Source organism: Vidua macroura, chromosome 4, assembly GCF_024509145.1.
Source record: "Vidua macroura isolate BioBank_ID:100142 chromosome 4, ASM2450914v1, whole genome shotgun sequence".
In the NCBI taxonomy this organism is placed as follows: Eukaryota; Metazoa; Chordata; class Aves; order Passeriformes; family Viduidae; genus Vidua; species Vidua macroura.
In genome coordinates, this window is record NC_071574.1 from 4,044,101 (window position 1) to 4,061,316 (window position 17,216).

Sequence of the window (17,216 nt, forward strand, 5' to 3'; positions counted from 1 at the left end):
TGCCAGCAAAAGGAGAAGGAGGGCTTGTACATTGTGCACACCCTTGTAGCACTTCTTTGTAATGAAGTTGGGCTCAAAGAGACCTGTGCAAGCAGTGCATGGGAAAATATACATATTTTTTTCTTTTTTACCACTCTTCTATTTTGCGCTTGCACAGGTTTAGCTCAGAGGGGTTGAGGTTGAAGCCCAAAAAGCAAGTGTCAGAAGACACACCATGGTGGTGGCTCTCAGCTTGGCCAACACTGCCCTTCTGTGCCAAAGGGCCAGGACCAGGCCTGGCTCTGGATCTTGCCCTTCCATTTCTGCAGCCCTGCTGGCTTTCCCATGTTGGTCACAGCGAGCAAGCCAAGACCCACTGCGCACCCTCTTATCAATAACCAAGCTGGATGGGTGCCACACTAAGATCTGCACTAATCATTGAGCAATTTTGCCTTCAGAACAGATATTTATAAACTATGCTTTCTGTTTATCCAGCCAGGTGGAACATTTGATAGCTGTCTTTTACCACAAACACATTTTTAGCTGGAAATTACTCCCCCTGGTTATCTGTGAGTGCTGCCAGAGCTGACAAATGTCCCTGGGCAGGAGCTGATTGGCTCTGTGCACCCGGGGCCAACTTTAAATTTCAGCAAAGGGGGCACAGGCTCCACAGTCTGCCCCTGGGACCTGCCTCCGACAAGAAAAGGTAATCTTCTTACCTAGCTTCCTGCCCTGTCTCTCTCTAGCCCTTCAGCTCTGCTGTCCCTGAGCCAGGCTTCTCCTGCTTTCACTCTAGGCAAGCCACAATGGGGATGGGGACATCCAGATCCTTGGCTGTGCACATCTCTTGAGCTTACATTGCTTTTGTACTGCTGATCCTTGTGCATGAATTTCCTTCTGGTGTTTCCTGTAGCAATACTAGTGTGGCTTCAGTCACTGGGATGGACCTGCAAGCCCAAGCAAGGGTGGTTGGGTGAAATGAGAATTATTGGCCAGTGGAGATATTGCCTGCTGCCATTTATTAGTGCTGTGAAAGCCTGCTGCTTTCTTAATTCGGATTTATGAACAGCTTAGCTTGCAGCAACTTTGGGGGAACATTTATGGCAAATATCCACCCAAGCTGCTTTGACAGAGGAAGTTAGGCAGTTTTACTAGGCGGTGTCAGAGCTCCCATTCGGAGCTGCTGGCTGCGCCCTCAGCATATGGTGAGAGCATTGCCCTTGTTGTGAGGGATGCAAAGAGGCAGGACAATGCCGAGGGCCACCACAAAGCCTGGGAAAAGCTGAGGTCACTGGAAAACCCTGCTGCCATAGGAGCTTTGGGATAGCAGGAGCTTTTAGGTTGCTGCTAACCAGGACTATTGAGGACCACAAGTCCCAGGAAGACAAACTGCAGCAGCAATGCTTCACTTTGTACCTCCAGGAGCAGCCCAAGATGCAAACATCCCTTGTCTGCCTGTGCCTGTGCCTGCTCAGCACAGCCCTCGCCACACCAGTGAGTATGGCTTTTCCTGGGTTCCCAGCATACTGCTGGAAGCGTGAGATGTGCTATCCGGTACATCTTGGCATGCTTTCAGCAGAGGGAAAACACGGGTTGTAGTTGTGTACACCACCTCTATTGCTTGGGGAAGGGAGTAAGGTGAACAGCAGAGGTGAGCCCAGAAGAAAAAAAAAATATATATATTAGCACTGAGGTGGCTGAGCATGTCCCTTCAGTTTGGCAATCAGAGCATTGCACAAGTGTCCGTCTGGGTGGCTGTACCTCTTCTCCTGGATTTCTGTGGATCTGGGATCTGCCCGGTGCTTTTGGCCTGTGAACAGCCTGAGCCAAACCACAAGAAAGGAGGTGCGGGGAGGATGCTCATCTTACCTGTGTGGGGAACAGCGGTCAGAGGGGTACCCACAATTATTTTCCAACTCTCCTAATGTGAAATTTTGAGAAATTTAACTAAAACCAGGGCAAACTAAGGTGAATATAATAGGAGCCATTTTTGTCCTGCATAATTGTTGCTCATCTTACTAAATACACAGCTAGAGTGAAAGTCTGCTCCTAGAAAAGGCTTGTTTTTTGTCAGGATAAGGAGGAGGGAAATCCCATCTTCCTTGAGATGGCTCCTCCCATGTGTCTTTTACCCCCTTCCCCTGCGTCTTTTACCCTACAGAGCAAACTCTCACAAGCCGGTCTGTAGCAGAGCAGCCCGGGGGAAGGCAATAAATCAGCACAGATTTGCTTTTCAGATAGGGGCACAGATGGAAGTTAGTGCTATGCTGTGTGACCAGAGCTGTAATCCAGCCTTTGACACTGTTCAAAAACAATGAAACAGCCTGGGAATATTCAATGCTTTGGGGTGTGTTCCTGCCCCTTCAGCTGGGCTTGGGATGTTTCAGTGACTAATTTTTCTGAAATCAAAGAGGACTCCCCTCCATGGGGCTGTCTCTCACTCTGGCATGTAGGGAATGCCTGAAATGGCTTTGTGGGGCTCACAGGATGCTACCACCAGTAGGTCCCCCAACCCTGGGGGATGCACTAGCCAATACCCACCAAAAGATGCCAGGATAATCAGGGAGAACTGGAAGCCTGCAAGCATGTACAGAAACCCAGCCGTGAGGACACAGAGGTTGCTGCTCAGTAGCTCAGTAAACACTGGAAAATCCACCAGTTAACCAGCTCTGGGCTGTCATTACAGGCAGATCCAAGCAATAAGCTGGAGCATTCTTTTGTGAGCAGTGGTGCTGTGTATTAAAAATGCTCTGTGATAAAATCCTCTGCAGCAGTCTCCAGGAAAAGATTATTTGTTATTTATCAATAATGCCCTATGAAAGCTAGCATGCAATACAAACATGCTGTAGCAAAATTCACAATACTTTTTGGACCCTGGAAATGGGATTTTGACCTTTCCTGCTACTGCTGTCTTTTAGTCAGCACCCCAGGTAGTGCCTGGGGATTTATTGGCTTATCAATGCAGTTCCCCCCCCCCCCCCTCCCTGAAGGTGGGAAAAGGTGGATGGTCAGCAGTGGGCACTGGCAGCTGCCTGTATGCTGAGGCAGTGTTTGATGTCTCAGCTCTTGCCTGTGTTTTGCTGCCCACAGGTGCCACCGCCGCTGCCTAGGAAAGCTGCTGGGAACTGTGTGGGACAGCACCGGGTATGTATCCTCCTGCCACCTCCTGGGGCCTCAGTGGGTACTCGTGGGACTCTACTGCAGTGCCAGATACAGAAAGGGAAACTCCTGCCAATGCAATTAATAAAAAAATTGTGGGTTTTGGTTATTTTCTTCCCCCCACCAGATACTTCTGAAAAGCTGCAACGCCAAGCTTGGCTTCTACATGTTCAAATATGTCTACGCATTCTCAACGCAGAGGAACCAGACACAGATAAAGGTAAGGAGGTGGCCGGGGGACACTGCTGGACCCTGGCCTGGCTGCGGAGCCCCCAGCAGCAATCCGTCCCCCTGACCTCTCCCTTGTGTGTACTGCACAGAAAGAAGAGGCTGACCACCAAAGTGTCATCCCCAGCCACCGGCTGGACGAAGATAATGCCAGACAAGAGCCACCGGCTGGCTCGGCTGGGGCGGCCCCAGAGCACAGTGACAACAGTAGCACTGAAGTGATCGAGTATGGGATTGTCTTCAAACCTAAAAACCACAGCACCCCGGGCATCAGCAGGGATGGTCCCAGTCCTCACCCTGGCACTGGCACACAAGTGCGTGGCAGCGGTGGTGGCACGGGTCCCATCCCATCCAGCTCAGAGGGCAGCGGCGATCTGGATTTGGTGGTGGAGGTTGACGGCGGTGTTCCCATTCTTCCTCAGGGTGAACGCCCCAGTGAGGTTGTGGTGGGGAACAGGTCCAGTGTCAGGAGTGAGGATAAGGATGATGGTGCCCCCAGGGTGGTTCCGGTGGGGGAGGCCATGACTGATGGGAGGGGGAGGGCTCCTACTACCAGAGGGGCAGGGGATGAGGGCAGCGGGGAGGCCACTGTCTCTGGCCAAGGGCAGGAGGGTGTTAAGCAGGGTACAGGGACAGGAGGCATTGCTTTTTCCTCTGTCACTGAGAAGATGGAGGATGTCCTAGTGGATGCTGCAGGTGTGGATGAATATGCTTACATCCCCAATTCAGGCAGTGTCACCATCACCCGTGGTAGCCTGGGCAGCACAGACAGGGCCAACGGCTTCACCCAGCTCTCTCCAGGCAAGGATGACGAGGTTAACATCTTCATTAGGAGGGCCAACATCCAGGTGGGGGAGCAGGAAACCACCCGGGCTGGTGTCACAGCGGGTAGGGAGAATGGCAGCATCCCCTCTGTGGGAAGCAGCAGGCCCCTCCGCAGGCTGGACGTCACTGCGGCACCCAGTGGTGATGAAGATGACAGCATCCCTGCCCGCAGGCAGCCTGAAAGACTGGCCACCACAGCCGCGCCAACCCGCGGGGACAGCGTTACCAGCAGCCTCAGGGACGGCCGTCTCACTGGAGAGGATGAGGAAGGTGCCACCAGCACTGGTGTTGATAGAGGACTGGTAACCCCTGTCCCCCGGACGGTCACTAGTGGTGACATTACCAGCCCCACAGTGGCCAGAATCCATGGGAAAGATGATGATGAGGTGAGAGGAGAGGGGCAGAAGTCCAAGGGGAAGCCAGACCATGTGGCTACCACGGCCCCCCACCACTGGGGTGACATGGAGGCCACTATTACTGCCCCAGCCAAGGGGGCCAGCATCCGCCCGGCTGCTACCGAGGGGGACCGCACCACCCCGTCGGTGACAGCCAGCAGCCACAAGGCAGGCACGGGCACTGTGCTGGGCAGGGGAGGGAGTGGGGAAGTGGGGACAGCCACCTCCAGACCCTCCCGTGTGGAAGCACGGCCCGGGACAGGGATGAGGGTCCGTCCAGGGGGAGCAGGGCTGGACAAGACACCCAGGATGGGCATAGCACCATCCCCCAGTGGGAAACCCAGCGGCTGGGCATCGAGCGGGGCCCAGACAAGTGTTGGTGGCTACGACGGCGATGCCGGGGGCAGGTCTCATGCCACGAAAGCAGGAGCCAGCCCCGCTCCACAGGCAGGGCAAGGCACGGGCAGCGTGGCAGCGGGCACGGGCCGGGAGCGGGGGCGAGGAGGAGAGAGCGAGACAGCAGTGCCGGGGGCCAGGGGCGGCCGCCTGCCCGGGCACCGTGGCAGGAGGCCGGGAGCTGGGGCGCCGGGCACCATGGCGACGCTGGGCCGCAGCCGGCAGCTGGACCAGGTGAAACGCGCTGACGAGCTCCACGTCCGCGAGCGGGCCTTTTACAGCCTCGGCGGGGCGGGCGGCGGCCCCCAGGGCCCCTACCCCGGCCTCGGGAGCGCCGACAGCAGCCAGTCCTCCGAGGGGGACCGGGGCAGCCACAGCGAGAGTGGACAGACGGGACTGCAGCCCTCGGGGTGGGGATCCCCAGGGTACCCCCAAGGCCGCTGGATCCAGGGGCCCCTCTGAGGCACGGCCGGTATCCACCCCGGTAGGCTCCAGCGGCGGAGTTGGGGGGGTCCCACGTTTTCTCCCTTGGCATCCCCGCTGCGGGCTCTGCTCTTGCCTGGGTGAGGGGCAGGTTGCTGGGGGCACACGGTGCTTCACAGCCCAGGAGCCAAAAATCACTGGTTCACGCGATCTGCTGTTAATCCGGGGGAGGCTGCGCATGGCACAGCAGCAGGAATGCACGAGTGTGCTGTGCTAGACAGCCAGGGAACAGCAGCTATGCTACAGGGCATAGGGTAGCGGTGTTTGTGCACTGATGCAAAGCAACTAAAGAAGCAGTGAGAAAAAGCCTCTGTCCTCGCAGTTTCACTTCCAGCCTACTGGAGAAATAAAGGCGTTTCTGTACCTGAGGATCTCCTGACTCTGGTGTTTGCAGTGGGACTTCAGGCAGTCACTGCCACAAGCAGCGTGCTGCGGGTGGGCATGCTCCCTGGGCATAAGGGGATTTCTGGCCCTAGCACATCCCTGGCCCTGCCATTTCTTGTGGGACTGCAATTTGGCCAACAAGCCCCACACATCCCTCCCTTGGGGTATCAAATGCTACCAGATCCTGCCCAGCGCCACCGGCGTCCCTGGGCTTGCTAGGGAGGCCCACAGAGCATCCTCTCCCTCGGTTCATCCACCTCCCCCAGCAAGAAGTCGTCATCGTGCCCTCCTGATGGTACATTTCCTGGCCACACTGTCCTTCCAGGAGCACCATAACACTCCTGTGCCACCGCCACTCCTGCCACTGGGCCCTGCACACAGGCCAGGCTGGGCTTCGACATGCTGGAGCCATGCCCTCAGTGGTGCTCAGAGTTAATCACTGTTTATGCAATTGCAAGTTGCTTTTTCTGTCTGAGAAGCTGCTAAAACAGGCGTGTTCAGCAGCGTACCGGAGCGAATGGCACACTGGGAGAGGCGTTGAGCCTCGAGGAGAGAGGTATTGCCTCAGCACATGCTGAGGGGACTCACCACCCGTGCTGTGCCCATGCAGGGAGCAGGTGGGAGCAGCCAGGAGCAGCCACGATGTCAGTGAAATACCCACAGAGTGCCTGCTTCCCTGCCCTCTGCACACCTGCATGCAGGGAAGTGAGAGATCCTGTTATGGGACACAGAATCACAGGATGGTTTGGGTTGGAAGGGACCATAAAGATCATCTAGTTCCAACTCCCCTGACACAGGCAGGGATGCCACTCTCTAGACCAGGCTGCTCAAAGTCCCATCCAACATGGCCTTGAACACTTCCAGGGATGAAACATCCATAGCTTTTTGCAGCAACTTGGTACTTAGGGATCATACACGGTTGATTCATGCTGGAACACCAGGACACTGTGTCTCACTGGCGCTATCAGTTACCACCAGCTCTTGGGACTCTGCTTTGCTACTGCTCATGCTCTCCAGGAGGAAAAGTCAAAAATTCCATGTGCCCACCATGGCCCCCACCAGAACATTAGGTCCTGGTGTCTCTGGGGAAGCTGCTCTGTGTAGATTGGTCCCTGTTGCTGCAGGGACATAGAGATTTAGGCAGTCTGTGGCAGGGATTTGCCTGCAGCTTCCCAGGCTCGGGGCAGCATGCAGAAGACCCCCAAGGGCTCATGGACCCCCCATGCTGGCCCACCCGGCTCAGACTAACAGGTGCTGCAGGGCTGCTGCCAGTCTGGGCTGGATGGCTCACCCCTAGAACTGCCACGGCACATCACACCCCTGGATTTATGGACTATGGCAATGCTCTGGGGGTCTAGGGCTCAGCATAATTACCTGGCAAATGAAGAGGGTGGTTTTGGGGTCTCACCGCTGACAGGGTTAGAACTAAGGGGTTTGGAACCCCAGCGTAGCACCAAGGCCCCTCCATCCTCAGTCCTGACCATATGCTTGTCCAAAGGATTAAGCAACATCTTTAAGCAAGGGCTGGGCACCATCTAGTGGAATAAAAAGCCTGTTGCTGGGAATGTTTTGTGCCTGTCGAGTGATGCCTAGTTCTGCCTGATGCTGGCGTCTTGTCCCACTGCTTCCCCGAGGTCCTGGGGAGCTCTGCCTGAATGGTAAGGTTAGGTATAAAACTGGCTAGTTCAGGTATAAATGGCATACCAACATTACCTCCTTGCACACTTGCTGCGAAAGCACCTGGAATTTTTGTGCTGTGACTCTGGCTTTATGTCTGGGAGAGTGCAGTATTTTGGTACACTCACCCTGAGTCCCCTGCTCAGCACCACAATGCTGCCTGGTCCTGCTCTTTCAAAACTCACCTGCCAAATAGCACAAGAGGCCACTGAATACAAAAACTGCACGTTTCCCTAGGAAAAGATTTTCCCAGAGTATTGGAGCAAAGCAGAGAGCTGTTTTTTCCTTGCAGTGAAGGGTGAACAGATGAGGGCTGGCAGGAAGGGGTTGCAAAGAACTGCTAAAAGGCTTTTTAAAAGAAGTCTAAAAGCCAATGATGCGCTTTGAGGAACCATTCAAATGGAATTTTGAACTGTATGTTTTCAGCTACAGAGATCAATGCTGGCTGTATGGAGGGGGCAAGTGGTGCCCATCACAAACTGCCCTTCTCAGATGTTTCCTTGACTGTGGGGTGGTAGCGGGAACAGCCCAGGGAGACAAGGGTGCCTTCCCCGTTGTAACGCCATGGTTTTTCAGAGGAGGGCAAAAGCAGACAGGCAGAGGGAGCAGTTGAAAGCACCTCTCAAAAGAGACGGAGCATGGCTACAGTACAATAATGATTCTCCTCCTCTCCTGCTGTAGTTACTCAGTGAGACCCATCTTCATCCCATGCCTAAGACCAGGGACTGAGAGGGACTGAAATACTGTGCACACCCCCGGCAAACCCTTCTTCCCAGTGCTCAGCCCTCCTGCTCCTAAGCTGGCAGTCAAGGCTGGGCAACTGCAGGGGGTCTGAGTATATCCAGGTTTTGGATGATGGAAGATGCCCCAAAGCCTCCATCCTTTGCCTCATTGCCATTGAGGAGGGTGAAAAGCAGCCCCAGCAATAAGAAACTTGGGTTTTATTTCTGCAGAAGAAGCCACACAGAACTGCCTATTATCAGGGGGGTTCAAAAATGTTTTTACTTACTCTGAACAGTCTCTAATAGACCATCCACCAGCACGTCCCTGTAAACATTTTGGAAAACATACTCTGAAGTCAGAACCATTGCTATAGTCAAGTAAAAGCACATTTTGACACATGGAGTAAAATGCAAATCTCAGTGACATAAGTAAAAAATATTATTAACCAATATTACAATCTGTTTGGGGCCTCTTTTGGTAATCCTTGCCTATTTCCCTGCATCCTCATGGTGGCTTTAGAGAGACTGGTCTGCAAGGTTTCTTTGGAGAGCAATTGCCTTGCAGCTGAATACTTTGTTAAACAACATCCTATACTACATTCACCCTTCTTAAATTGTTTTTTGGGCCTTGTTCTGATCATCAGGGTACCCCTGATTTTGGAGAGTACAGAGCTGACAATCTCTGGCCAGTGAACTGTGGGTTTCTCACTTTCTGAGGTTCTCTGGGAACCTGAGCAAAGTCCTTCTTTCCAGAGCTGTCTGCAGTGTTACTCTGTAGTGTCAGGCCTTGTTCCATTCTAGAACTAATACTTCCCAGAGGACAGTTCAATGCTTTAGTTACAAAGCTGTTATTGATGACCTGTTGGACATAAATGCTGCCCTACATAGACTGCCCAATGCTGGAGGCTGCTGATACTTCAGATCCTAGAGCAGGGTGCCTGACTGCATCCTTCTCCCAGTGAAAACCAAGATGCTCTTTCCACTGTGAGACCCACGCTCGTTATTACATACAGCAAACTGAGAGAGTTAAGGATATGCAGGGTTCTCCAAAGGAAATGTGTCATGGCTGCTCAGTGCAGCTGGAGATTACGTGACATTTTATGTGCCAGTGACCCTCAGTGTAGTGACATAAACAGCTGCATGTTCTTTCTGGTTCTGTTCTCCCTAGTGCTTGGCCAGTAGGTACTAATAGGTGCCCGATCTGCATGGATTTTTACCCACGGGTAAGGACCCACCTGTTGTCATCTTTCCAGCTTTGTGGGAGGGGAATGGGGAACAAGAGGAGCTGCACAACCAAGCTGGCTGATGTGGGATGCTGTGGGCAGCTGGTTTGAAGCACAGACCTTGCTTTGGAGCTCTAGAAGTTATTTCTTGTTGGTGTATGCACAGGGAGAAACCCTTGCCAAGGAGGCACTGCCAGACCTACGTGTTCCTCAGTATTCAGCAGTAACTGACAGATTGCAGATACTCCAAGTCCTATTTGCCTGCTTCCAGTAAAGCAGCTAACTCAAATTCTTTAATGTTGTGGTTTCCTTTCTCCCAGATTGTGCAAAGTGGACGGCTGATTTTGTCAACACTGTGTGGCCATGTCTTCTGCAGTCAGTGCCTCCCTTTTGCCCTTCAGACTGCCAGCTTTTGCCCAACCTGTAGGACAGATCTCACTCCAGGACAATACCATCCCATTTATATATAAGTACTTCTATTTTTCAAGACAGTCTTAGATGGATTTGGGGGGATAGGTGGTACAATGAGGTTGTTTTTTTTTTTTTTATGTATATATAGTTTTTGTTGCATAAAGTTCCATTTTCTCCGAATTTAATTATAAATAAATTTTAATTTATTTAAATATAATCAAGTCTGCTCATCTATGTTGGATTCTGCTGGTAGGCAGACATTTCTTTTAACAGGTGAAAATAAAACCCTTGTTTTGATCAGTCAGAAGTGCTTGTTCTTTTCATCACACTGTAGTAATTGATTTTTGGGGGAAAATGCTGAAGGCGTAAACTTTGTAGTTCTTGTGATAGCATGTGTTTTAATAGGGGAAGGGAAACAGGCACTGCTTGGGGTGAGAAGTCTTCTGTTTCTTAGGACAGACCCAGCTGTCCAATTTTGCTAAAAATACCATCATTTCAGTGCTTTGAAGGTTGAAAGAGCAGCAGGTTGTGCACACATCCAAAGACAACTATTTTCTTTGAGAATAATTTGTTTGTATTCGTTGTTTATGGCCCAAGCTGCTCCTTGTTTTGTCCCTGGTTACAATGTTCCATTGATGATTGTCAGCTGATGACAGGAGCACTGCCAGCTTCTATGAAGCTCTGCTGCTTCTAAAAAGCCTGTAAGCTTAAGAACATAATTGCTTCAATATAGTTGCTTTATTATAACTGCTTCAATATTGCTTCAAAACCAGTGCACTATACTAGTAGTTAGAGCTACCTAGCTGTAAATTATTCTGATTAACCCCTTTTTGAAAAAATCATCATCATTATTATTATTGCAACCAATTTAAATGAATAATTCATTTCATTTTTATAAATATATTTGGTTTGCCATCCTTTGTACTGCTGGATAAAGTTGTATAAAGGCTCAATTACCCCTGTATAACCTTTTGGACATAAACCATTGACAAAGTCTGGTGCTCAAGACTGGATCCCACACTAAGCTCTTCTTCGAGGAATTCAAAAAGCAAGGGGGTTCTTCCCACACCTTTTGACTTAATGAGAGGGCTTCTCTTAATAAACTTTGCCTGAAGCTCCCACTCTGCCTGCAACACAGGTGCCAAACCCCCACTGCTGTCTCAGGTATCTCACAGCAGCTGTGGACAAGTCCTTCATACCTGTGTTTCACCTCTGGGAAGATGTGCTGGAGAAGCCTGCTGGCCACAGATCCTGCAGGCATGGCTGCTTTACACACTCCTCCTACCAGAAACTTGATCCAAGGACAATTTCTGGGCATGAAAAGTACATGTTTAAGGAGGGATGGCAGCCCGACTTGGCTTGCTTTGTAAATAAACACCGGGGTGTGTAATGCAATAGCACGTATACTTGGCCCCATCTGGGCTGTTTCTCTATGCCGTGTTGTTTTGGTGTTCTGGATCAGAAATCTGTAGGTTTGTTTTTGTACCAGCCACTCAACCACTAAACTGCTTAACCTTCTCCTCAGTCAGCGTCTTGGAAAAGCCAAACACAAGCAGCTTGGGCTGCGTGAAAACATGAGCAGCAGACGGGCCTGAAAGCAAAAGGAAAGCTGTAATTTACTGGAAGGGAAGGTCCTCTTCAAATTTACAGAAAAGAAAAGAAACCTAACAGAAGCATGTAATGATTGTCTGGCAGGGACCAGGGGATGCTGCTGCGAGAAGTGGTGATGTGGATCAGCTATCAGATGTTTAACACGTTTTGTCTAGGACAGGTCATAATCCCATATCTTTGATGAGGAGCACCTCTTCCTACTACTAAAACTGCAGAGATGCTGTTAGAAAAGCAAAAGTTCAGCTTGAATTTAATTTGGCCAGAGATGTTGAAAACTGCCAGAAAAGGTTCTTTAAATACATAAACAACAGGCAGAAACCTAAAGGAAATATTTGCCCTCTGTTAAAAAGGAGAGGTGAGTTAATCACCAGGAACACTAAAAAGGTTGGTGATGAGGCAGAGTTTCTCAACGTTTCTTTACCTCTGTCTTTGCCAGCACTGCTGCTCTCCACCTTGGGAGGAATTGGATAAAATAGTTGCAGTTGGCTTGTATTTAAGTGGAGTCCTGATGGCAGTGTAGGCTGCACATGTCAGCAATAACAGGGGCACCCTTAGGCAAGCTGTGGAAATCCAGAGCACTGCATGAGCACCAGGATTTGTGCCACAAGCATTTAAGTTAACACTCAAAATTTTTGTGCAGATCATACCAAGCTTCAAGGCAGGGCTTGCAAAGTTGATTTCTTGGGGGTAATATATTAATTAAGCAATCAAGCTCATGAGAGCAGAGTTGATGCAGGAGTACAGACACTGCCAGAGCTGCCCCAGCAGGGACCACTGCCACAGACTTGTGCAGTAGGCTCTGTGGTGCTGGGGGGACAAGGAGACTTGGGACCATGCTTTTTCCCTCTGCTTAAGCTTGGCCTCTGGCAGACCAGCTCAGCCTTATGAAGTCGATTTCACTTCATTATTTTGCTTTCTCTCCCCCTTTTCTCTCAGGGTCTGCAGTGTCAGGATGACCCCAAGATTGTAAAAGTCCTCGTTTCCCAGCCCGTGCAGACAAAGAAGAAGTCTGGAATGTGTAGGGTCGGCTTCTCAAGGTTGTTTATTTTTCCTTATCTATAACATCCTTTCTCTGATCTGCTGAGCTCTGTCTAGCAAGGAGGCCATGGCATTCTGTGTGTCACCTCGGGTGGTGTTTATATTTTATACTAAAAACTACGTGTCCTATGTTTACAATAATGTGCCAATACCCATCACCTATGCTGGACAGTGTGTCTCTACCTTAAACCAATAGAAAAGTGTCACCATCACAGCAAGACTTGGAGGACAAGATGAAGGAGAAGAAGGGGAGGACATGCCCAAATCCCTCCATCTTGTACCCCTGAACCACATTCTAAAAACCCCAAAATTCTACTTTTTCACCCTGTGTCAATTCAGCTACTACACTACTGAAACCCTTGTGGCTTGTAATTCCTCATACAAAGTTGTTGGTTTTTTCCATGGGCTAAAATCGAAGCCACAGGTGTTTTTGACTTCATGCCAGGGTCTCCAAGCCCCCTGCCAGGGTCTCAAGACAGCCAGGGCATCCAGAGGGATGTCCTGGACTCCAGCATTTTCCATTCCAGTTTCCTCAGTTACCTGTGCTCCAATCTTTCTCCCTCCCAGCCTTCTAGCTTTTCTGCCCTATTGGCATTTCCCCCCTCAACCTTTTTTTCCCACTGCTGTTTCTCCAGCCTTGCCTTTTCCACTATGTATTTCCACCCTGGTGTTTCATTTTCTCCTGCTCTGCCCTCTGTCAGTGTTCACCTTCTCTGTTCCAACCTGAGTAAACTGGTGCTAGCTCCTTGCTCTGACTGTCCAAAATTCTCAGCCAAATGGGGTCGAGGGACCCCTTAATGAAATTCCTTGGATATCAGTTTTGTGCAATAGTCTGCTACTCATTGTATCTGCTTCTTTTATGCTTCCATGCTTAATTTTATGCTTTTTGAAATGAGCCAGAACAGAAGTGAAAGGAAGATTCTGTACGGAGGGCTGTGGGGGAACATCAAGAGACCCAGTGCTGCTGTAGCTTGGCATATCTGGGAGTCTCATTTGCTGCCTGGAAAATTTTTGCCTTTATTCCTGTTTCTCATTAATGCATCTGAATAATAGTAATTAATGCAAAGGAGTGGTTCTTGCTGTGCAAGAACTCCCTGTAACAGTAAGTAAAGGGGGACTCCCTGTAAAAAAGTAAATAACTGCTACACTGGTGATGAGAAAGTTGATGTTGAAGACCTGTAGCTTACTTCATACAGGTCCTGACTCCACTTAGCAGGGAAAGGTCCGCGCTGCAGCTAAGGAGTGACCCTTCAGGATCCTGGAAAAACTCCCCAGGTTTTGCAGACAGCTCCTGTACCCAAAGTTTCTGGATGTAAATTCTAGATTTTTTTCTGGATGTAAATCATTAACAGGCAGGGAGGGATGTTGGTCTCCAAGCTAATTTCCCAAAACTAAGTTGCTTGAAGTGAGTCACAATCAGATGATGATGATTTTGTCATCTCATTTGGACCCAGTGTCTGCTGTGGCCTCCCAGTTCTCATGGGTCACTGGAAAAAGTCTCTGACACATGCCTGGGGGCAAGATGGGATTTTCTGTGCAAGACCTGGGGAACAACTGCTGCTCTCAGCACTTCCCAGCAATGACTAAGTGCTCCTGGAAATGAACGGGTGTCAGGAAACTCTGCCTTTCTCTGACCTCCCTGTGTGCCTTCTCCCTTAGTCACTGGCTGGGGCTGTTTGGGGTACTTTAAAAGTCAAAAGAATGTTTAAGGTAAGATGCTGTGATACACATGGTCTAACATGTTCTTGCCCTCTCCCAGCAGAGGAGGATGTCTCCACTCCCTGTTTCCACCCTGCACACCCTCCCTGTAAGCCCTGTGTGCTTTCCCCTGCCTCTGTGTTGTCCTGCCTGCCCTAACCAGTGTGTCCTACTAAAGGGGCTTTGTGGAGGTGTGCTTGAGGAAGGTGGAGAAGTTTTAGCTTCCTGTTTGCAGAGCCAGGAGCAGGTTTTTAACAGAAATTATCCTATACCTTTGCTATTGCTTACTTAGTGCTGCGTCTTAAAACAGAGAGCCAGATCCCAGAAAAGAGCAAAGCATCGCTTGTCATCACTGGAAAAACGAGTCTGTGTCCTTTCTCCAAGCAGCTCAAATGCTGCCCAGGCCTGGGTTTTCAGAGCTAGAGAAACCTCCCCTGAGCTGGGAGGTGGAGGTGTTTGTTGGGGTGTGGACTTGTGTTTCTCCACACGGGCATGTGAAGGGAAGCTGCAGGGCGTCTGTGTCATCCGGAGGAGTTTTGTGGTGGGAGACAAAATTTAATTCTTTCTGCATTGGCTGTGGCATCCGCTTCCAGAGGGGGAAAATCAAAGGGCTGATGCCCCAGGGACTGAGGTCTGTGGCCAGGCACTATCCTGGGTCATGCTGTCTGGGCAGGCTGCTTTGGCACACCTGACAGGAAGGGAAGGTGCTAGTGGGTTTGGCATAGCAAGCTCTGCACCACACTTAATCCCTGAAAGTCCTGCTTGTTTAAAGGCATGAATAGTCTGATAGTTCATGGTTAACTAGAAAATGAGATTTAGTTAATAAGGTACGCATTAGAACACCAGTGAGATTAAATCACTTGACTTTTAATGACAGCAATAAAATACTTCGGGCCCATGGTACAAAAGCCTCAGCAGCAGCGGGTGTCAGCCTTGGTCTCTCTATGGTTTCAAAGACCATGCTGTCAGGGACAAAGTGACCAGTACACAGCTTCATGTCAGAGCCTTATCCAGGGCACTGTAGAGGGGAAGGGAAGGGGAGGCCTTCCTAGGGCTGCTGGGCTCAGGAGGCAGAGCTGTGCAGGGCTTTGGCATGGACTTGCTGTACCAGATTGTTTTCAAAACAGCTATTCTGCTTCCCAGGGTTTGCAGAAGAATTCCAATAGCCACGAGGACCACAGAAAAGGTTTTTAAGGGCTCAGAGATATAACAAATGTAAGGGCACAGGTCAAAAGCTAACATTTTCAAGAGCAGATAAAGCCCTAAGGCTGTAAACAACTCAATGTGGGACAGCTGACTGTGTACAGGTGACAGTCTAGAACAGCCCCTGTGATGTGCTCTCCAGAAGATGAGAGTCATCTGGCAAAAAAGAGGTATTAGCTTGTTTGCTTTCTCTTTGATCCTCCACTTCTGCTAACCAATCCCTTGGTGTGACTTGTATCAGAAGGGCAATAGTGATGTTGTTTCTTACTCTTTCTGCACCTAGGATTTGTATTTCCAGAGCCTGCTGCAAGGGGCACTGATGTGTCACCCTGCCAGGCACAAAGAGGAGGTTTTGTCAAGGTATGTGGCATGGCTCACTCTGTTTGCCTCCCCTTCTTGCAGAAACCATACAGGAATTAGTTTCCAGTTTCTAGCAAAATGCTGATATAATTCAATTCAGTTCGTATAAAAGCACTTACTGTTAGCTACTTGTGTTCTTCTGACACTGCTGGATATTCCATGTTTGTGTGCCTGAGAAGTACTTTTACTTGGGGTTGTTCTGTCTTGCAATGGAAGGCTGTCACTAAAGGCTCCCAGAAAGGCAAAGCTTATACTGGAGAGATGTTGTCCAGTGACTAGTGTGAGTTTCACCCCCTCTTTTTTACAAGTAGAGCACTGCTCAGGCTGGACCCTGCTCTCATTTCAGTGAGCAACAGAGAGCTTTAATACGCTTTGCTGCAGGGACTGACACACCTTGCTGATGTGACAGACAGAACATGATTCATAACTCGTCAGTATGGCACTGGAATGCTGCTGGAAAATTCCAGTTTAAAAGTTTTACATGGTACTGAAACAAAGCAGTCTGTCACACCTCTCAAGTTGCTCAGAATTCATGTGCATTTCCTTGTGTTTGGAACAAGAAGTGGAAATTCAGACCTCAGCTCATTCTGAGAGTCAATCTGATTCTCCAAAGCCTGCAGATGTTTAGTCTGAGAAATGGGCACCTGCAAGAAGCTACAAGCCAACAGAGCCTGTGGATGGGGGTGCATGAGGCAGAACCCTTGCACACAATGCTTTGTTTAAACCACCTCCCCTTAGTGATTGGCCTGACAAATTTTCTGTGCCTTTTCCTGCTTGTTTTTCCTTAAGAAGTCTTTCTGTACCCCCTGACAAACTATGGGGAGAACTTGTGTGATTGTGAGCCTGTGGCAGTCCCAGTGACCACTGTCAGTGTCAGATGAATGCTAAAACCAAGCTGTGCCATAAGGTTTCTCTGGAGTCGAGTCTTCTCCATCCTGAACAACCCCATCTCTCTCAGCCTGTCTTCACAGGAGAGATGCTCCAGTGCTCTGATCATCTTTGTGACATCCTCTGGATTCCCTCCAAAAATTCCATGTCCATCTCATGTTGGGGATCCCAGGTGGGGACACTCCAGGTGGGGGTCTCAGCAGAGTGGAGTGGAGGGGCAGAATCCCCTTTCTTGGCCTTCTGCTTTGGATGCAGACTTTGCACTTGGCCTTACAGAGCTGCATAAGATTCCACATTTCAAGTCTGTCTAGGTCTCTCTGAATGGCATCCCTTCCTTCCAGTGTGCCCATTGCACCACACAGCTTTGTGGTGTCAGCAATCTTGCTGACTCTGCACTCAATCTTATTGTCCATGTGTGCCACTAAAGTGTTAAACAGTGCCTGTCCAGACTGACCCCTGAGGGACACCACTCATGACTGGTATCCAGGTGGACAATGAGCTGTTGATTGTAACTTTGCATGCTGCCATCCAGTCAC

At 50.0% G+C, this 17,216-nt stretch overlaps 1 protein-coding gene across 1 annotated transcript; it reads left to right on the forward strand.

Annotated features, from left to right (window-relative positions):
* The first annotated feature begins 709 nt into the window (after nt 1-709).
* Nucleotides 710-5,814, forward strand: LOC128806243 (ovocleidin-116-like). The gene is made up of 4 exons (XM_053975664.1): nt 710-1,473; nt 3,070-3,123; nt 3,266-3,358; nt 3,459-5,814. Exons 1-4 carry the CDS (start codon nt 1,414-1,416, stop codon nt 5,442-5,444), a joined length of 2,193 nt encoding a protein of 730 aa, XP_053831639.1. The 5' UTR covers nt 710-1,413; the 3' UTR covers nt 5,445-5,814.
* The last annotated feature ends 11,402 nt before the right edge of the window (nt 5,815-17,216 follow it).

Bases quoted from the DNA above. Each gene is read 5' to 3' on its own strand.
- LOC128806243 (XM_053975664.1), top strand. From the start codon at position 1,414: ATGCAAACATCCCTTGTCTGCCTGTGCCTGTGCCTGCTCAGCACAGCC. The intron at 1,474-3,069 runs GTGAGTATGGCT...TGCTGCCCACAG, and splicing joins GCACAGCCCTCGCCACACCA to GTGCCACCGCCGCTGCCTAG. The intron at 3,124-3,265 runs GTATGTATCCTC...TCCCCCCACCAG, and splicing joins ACTGTGTGGGACAGCACCGG to ATACTTCTGAAAAGCTGCAA.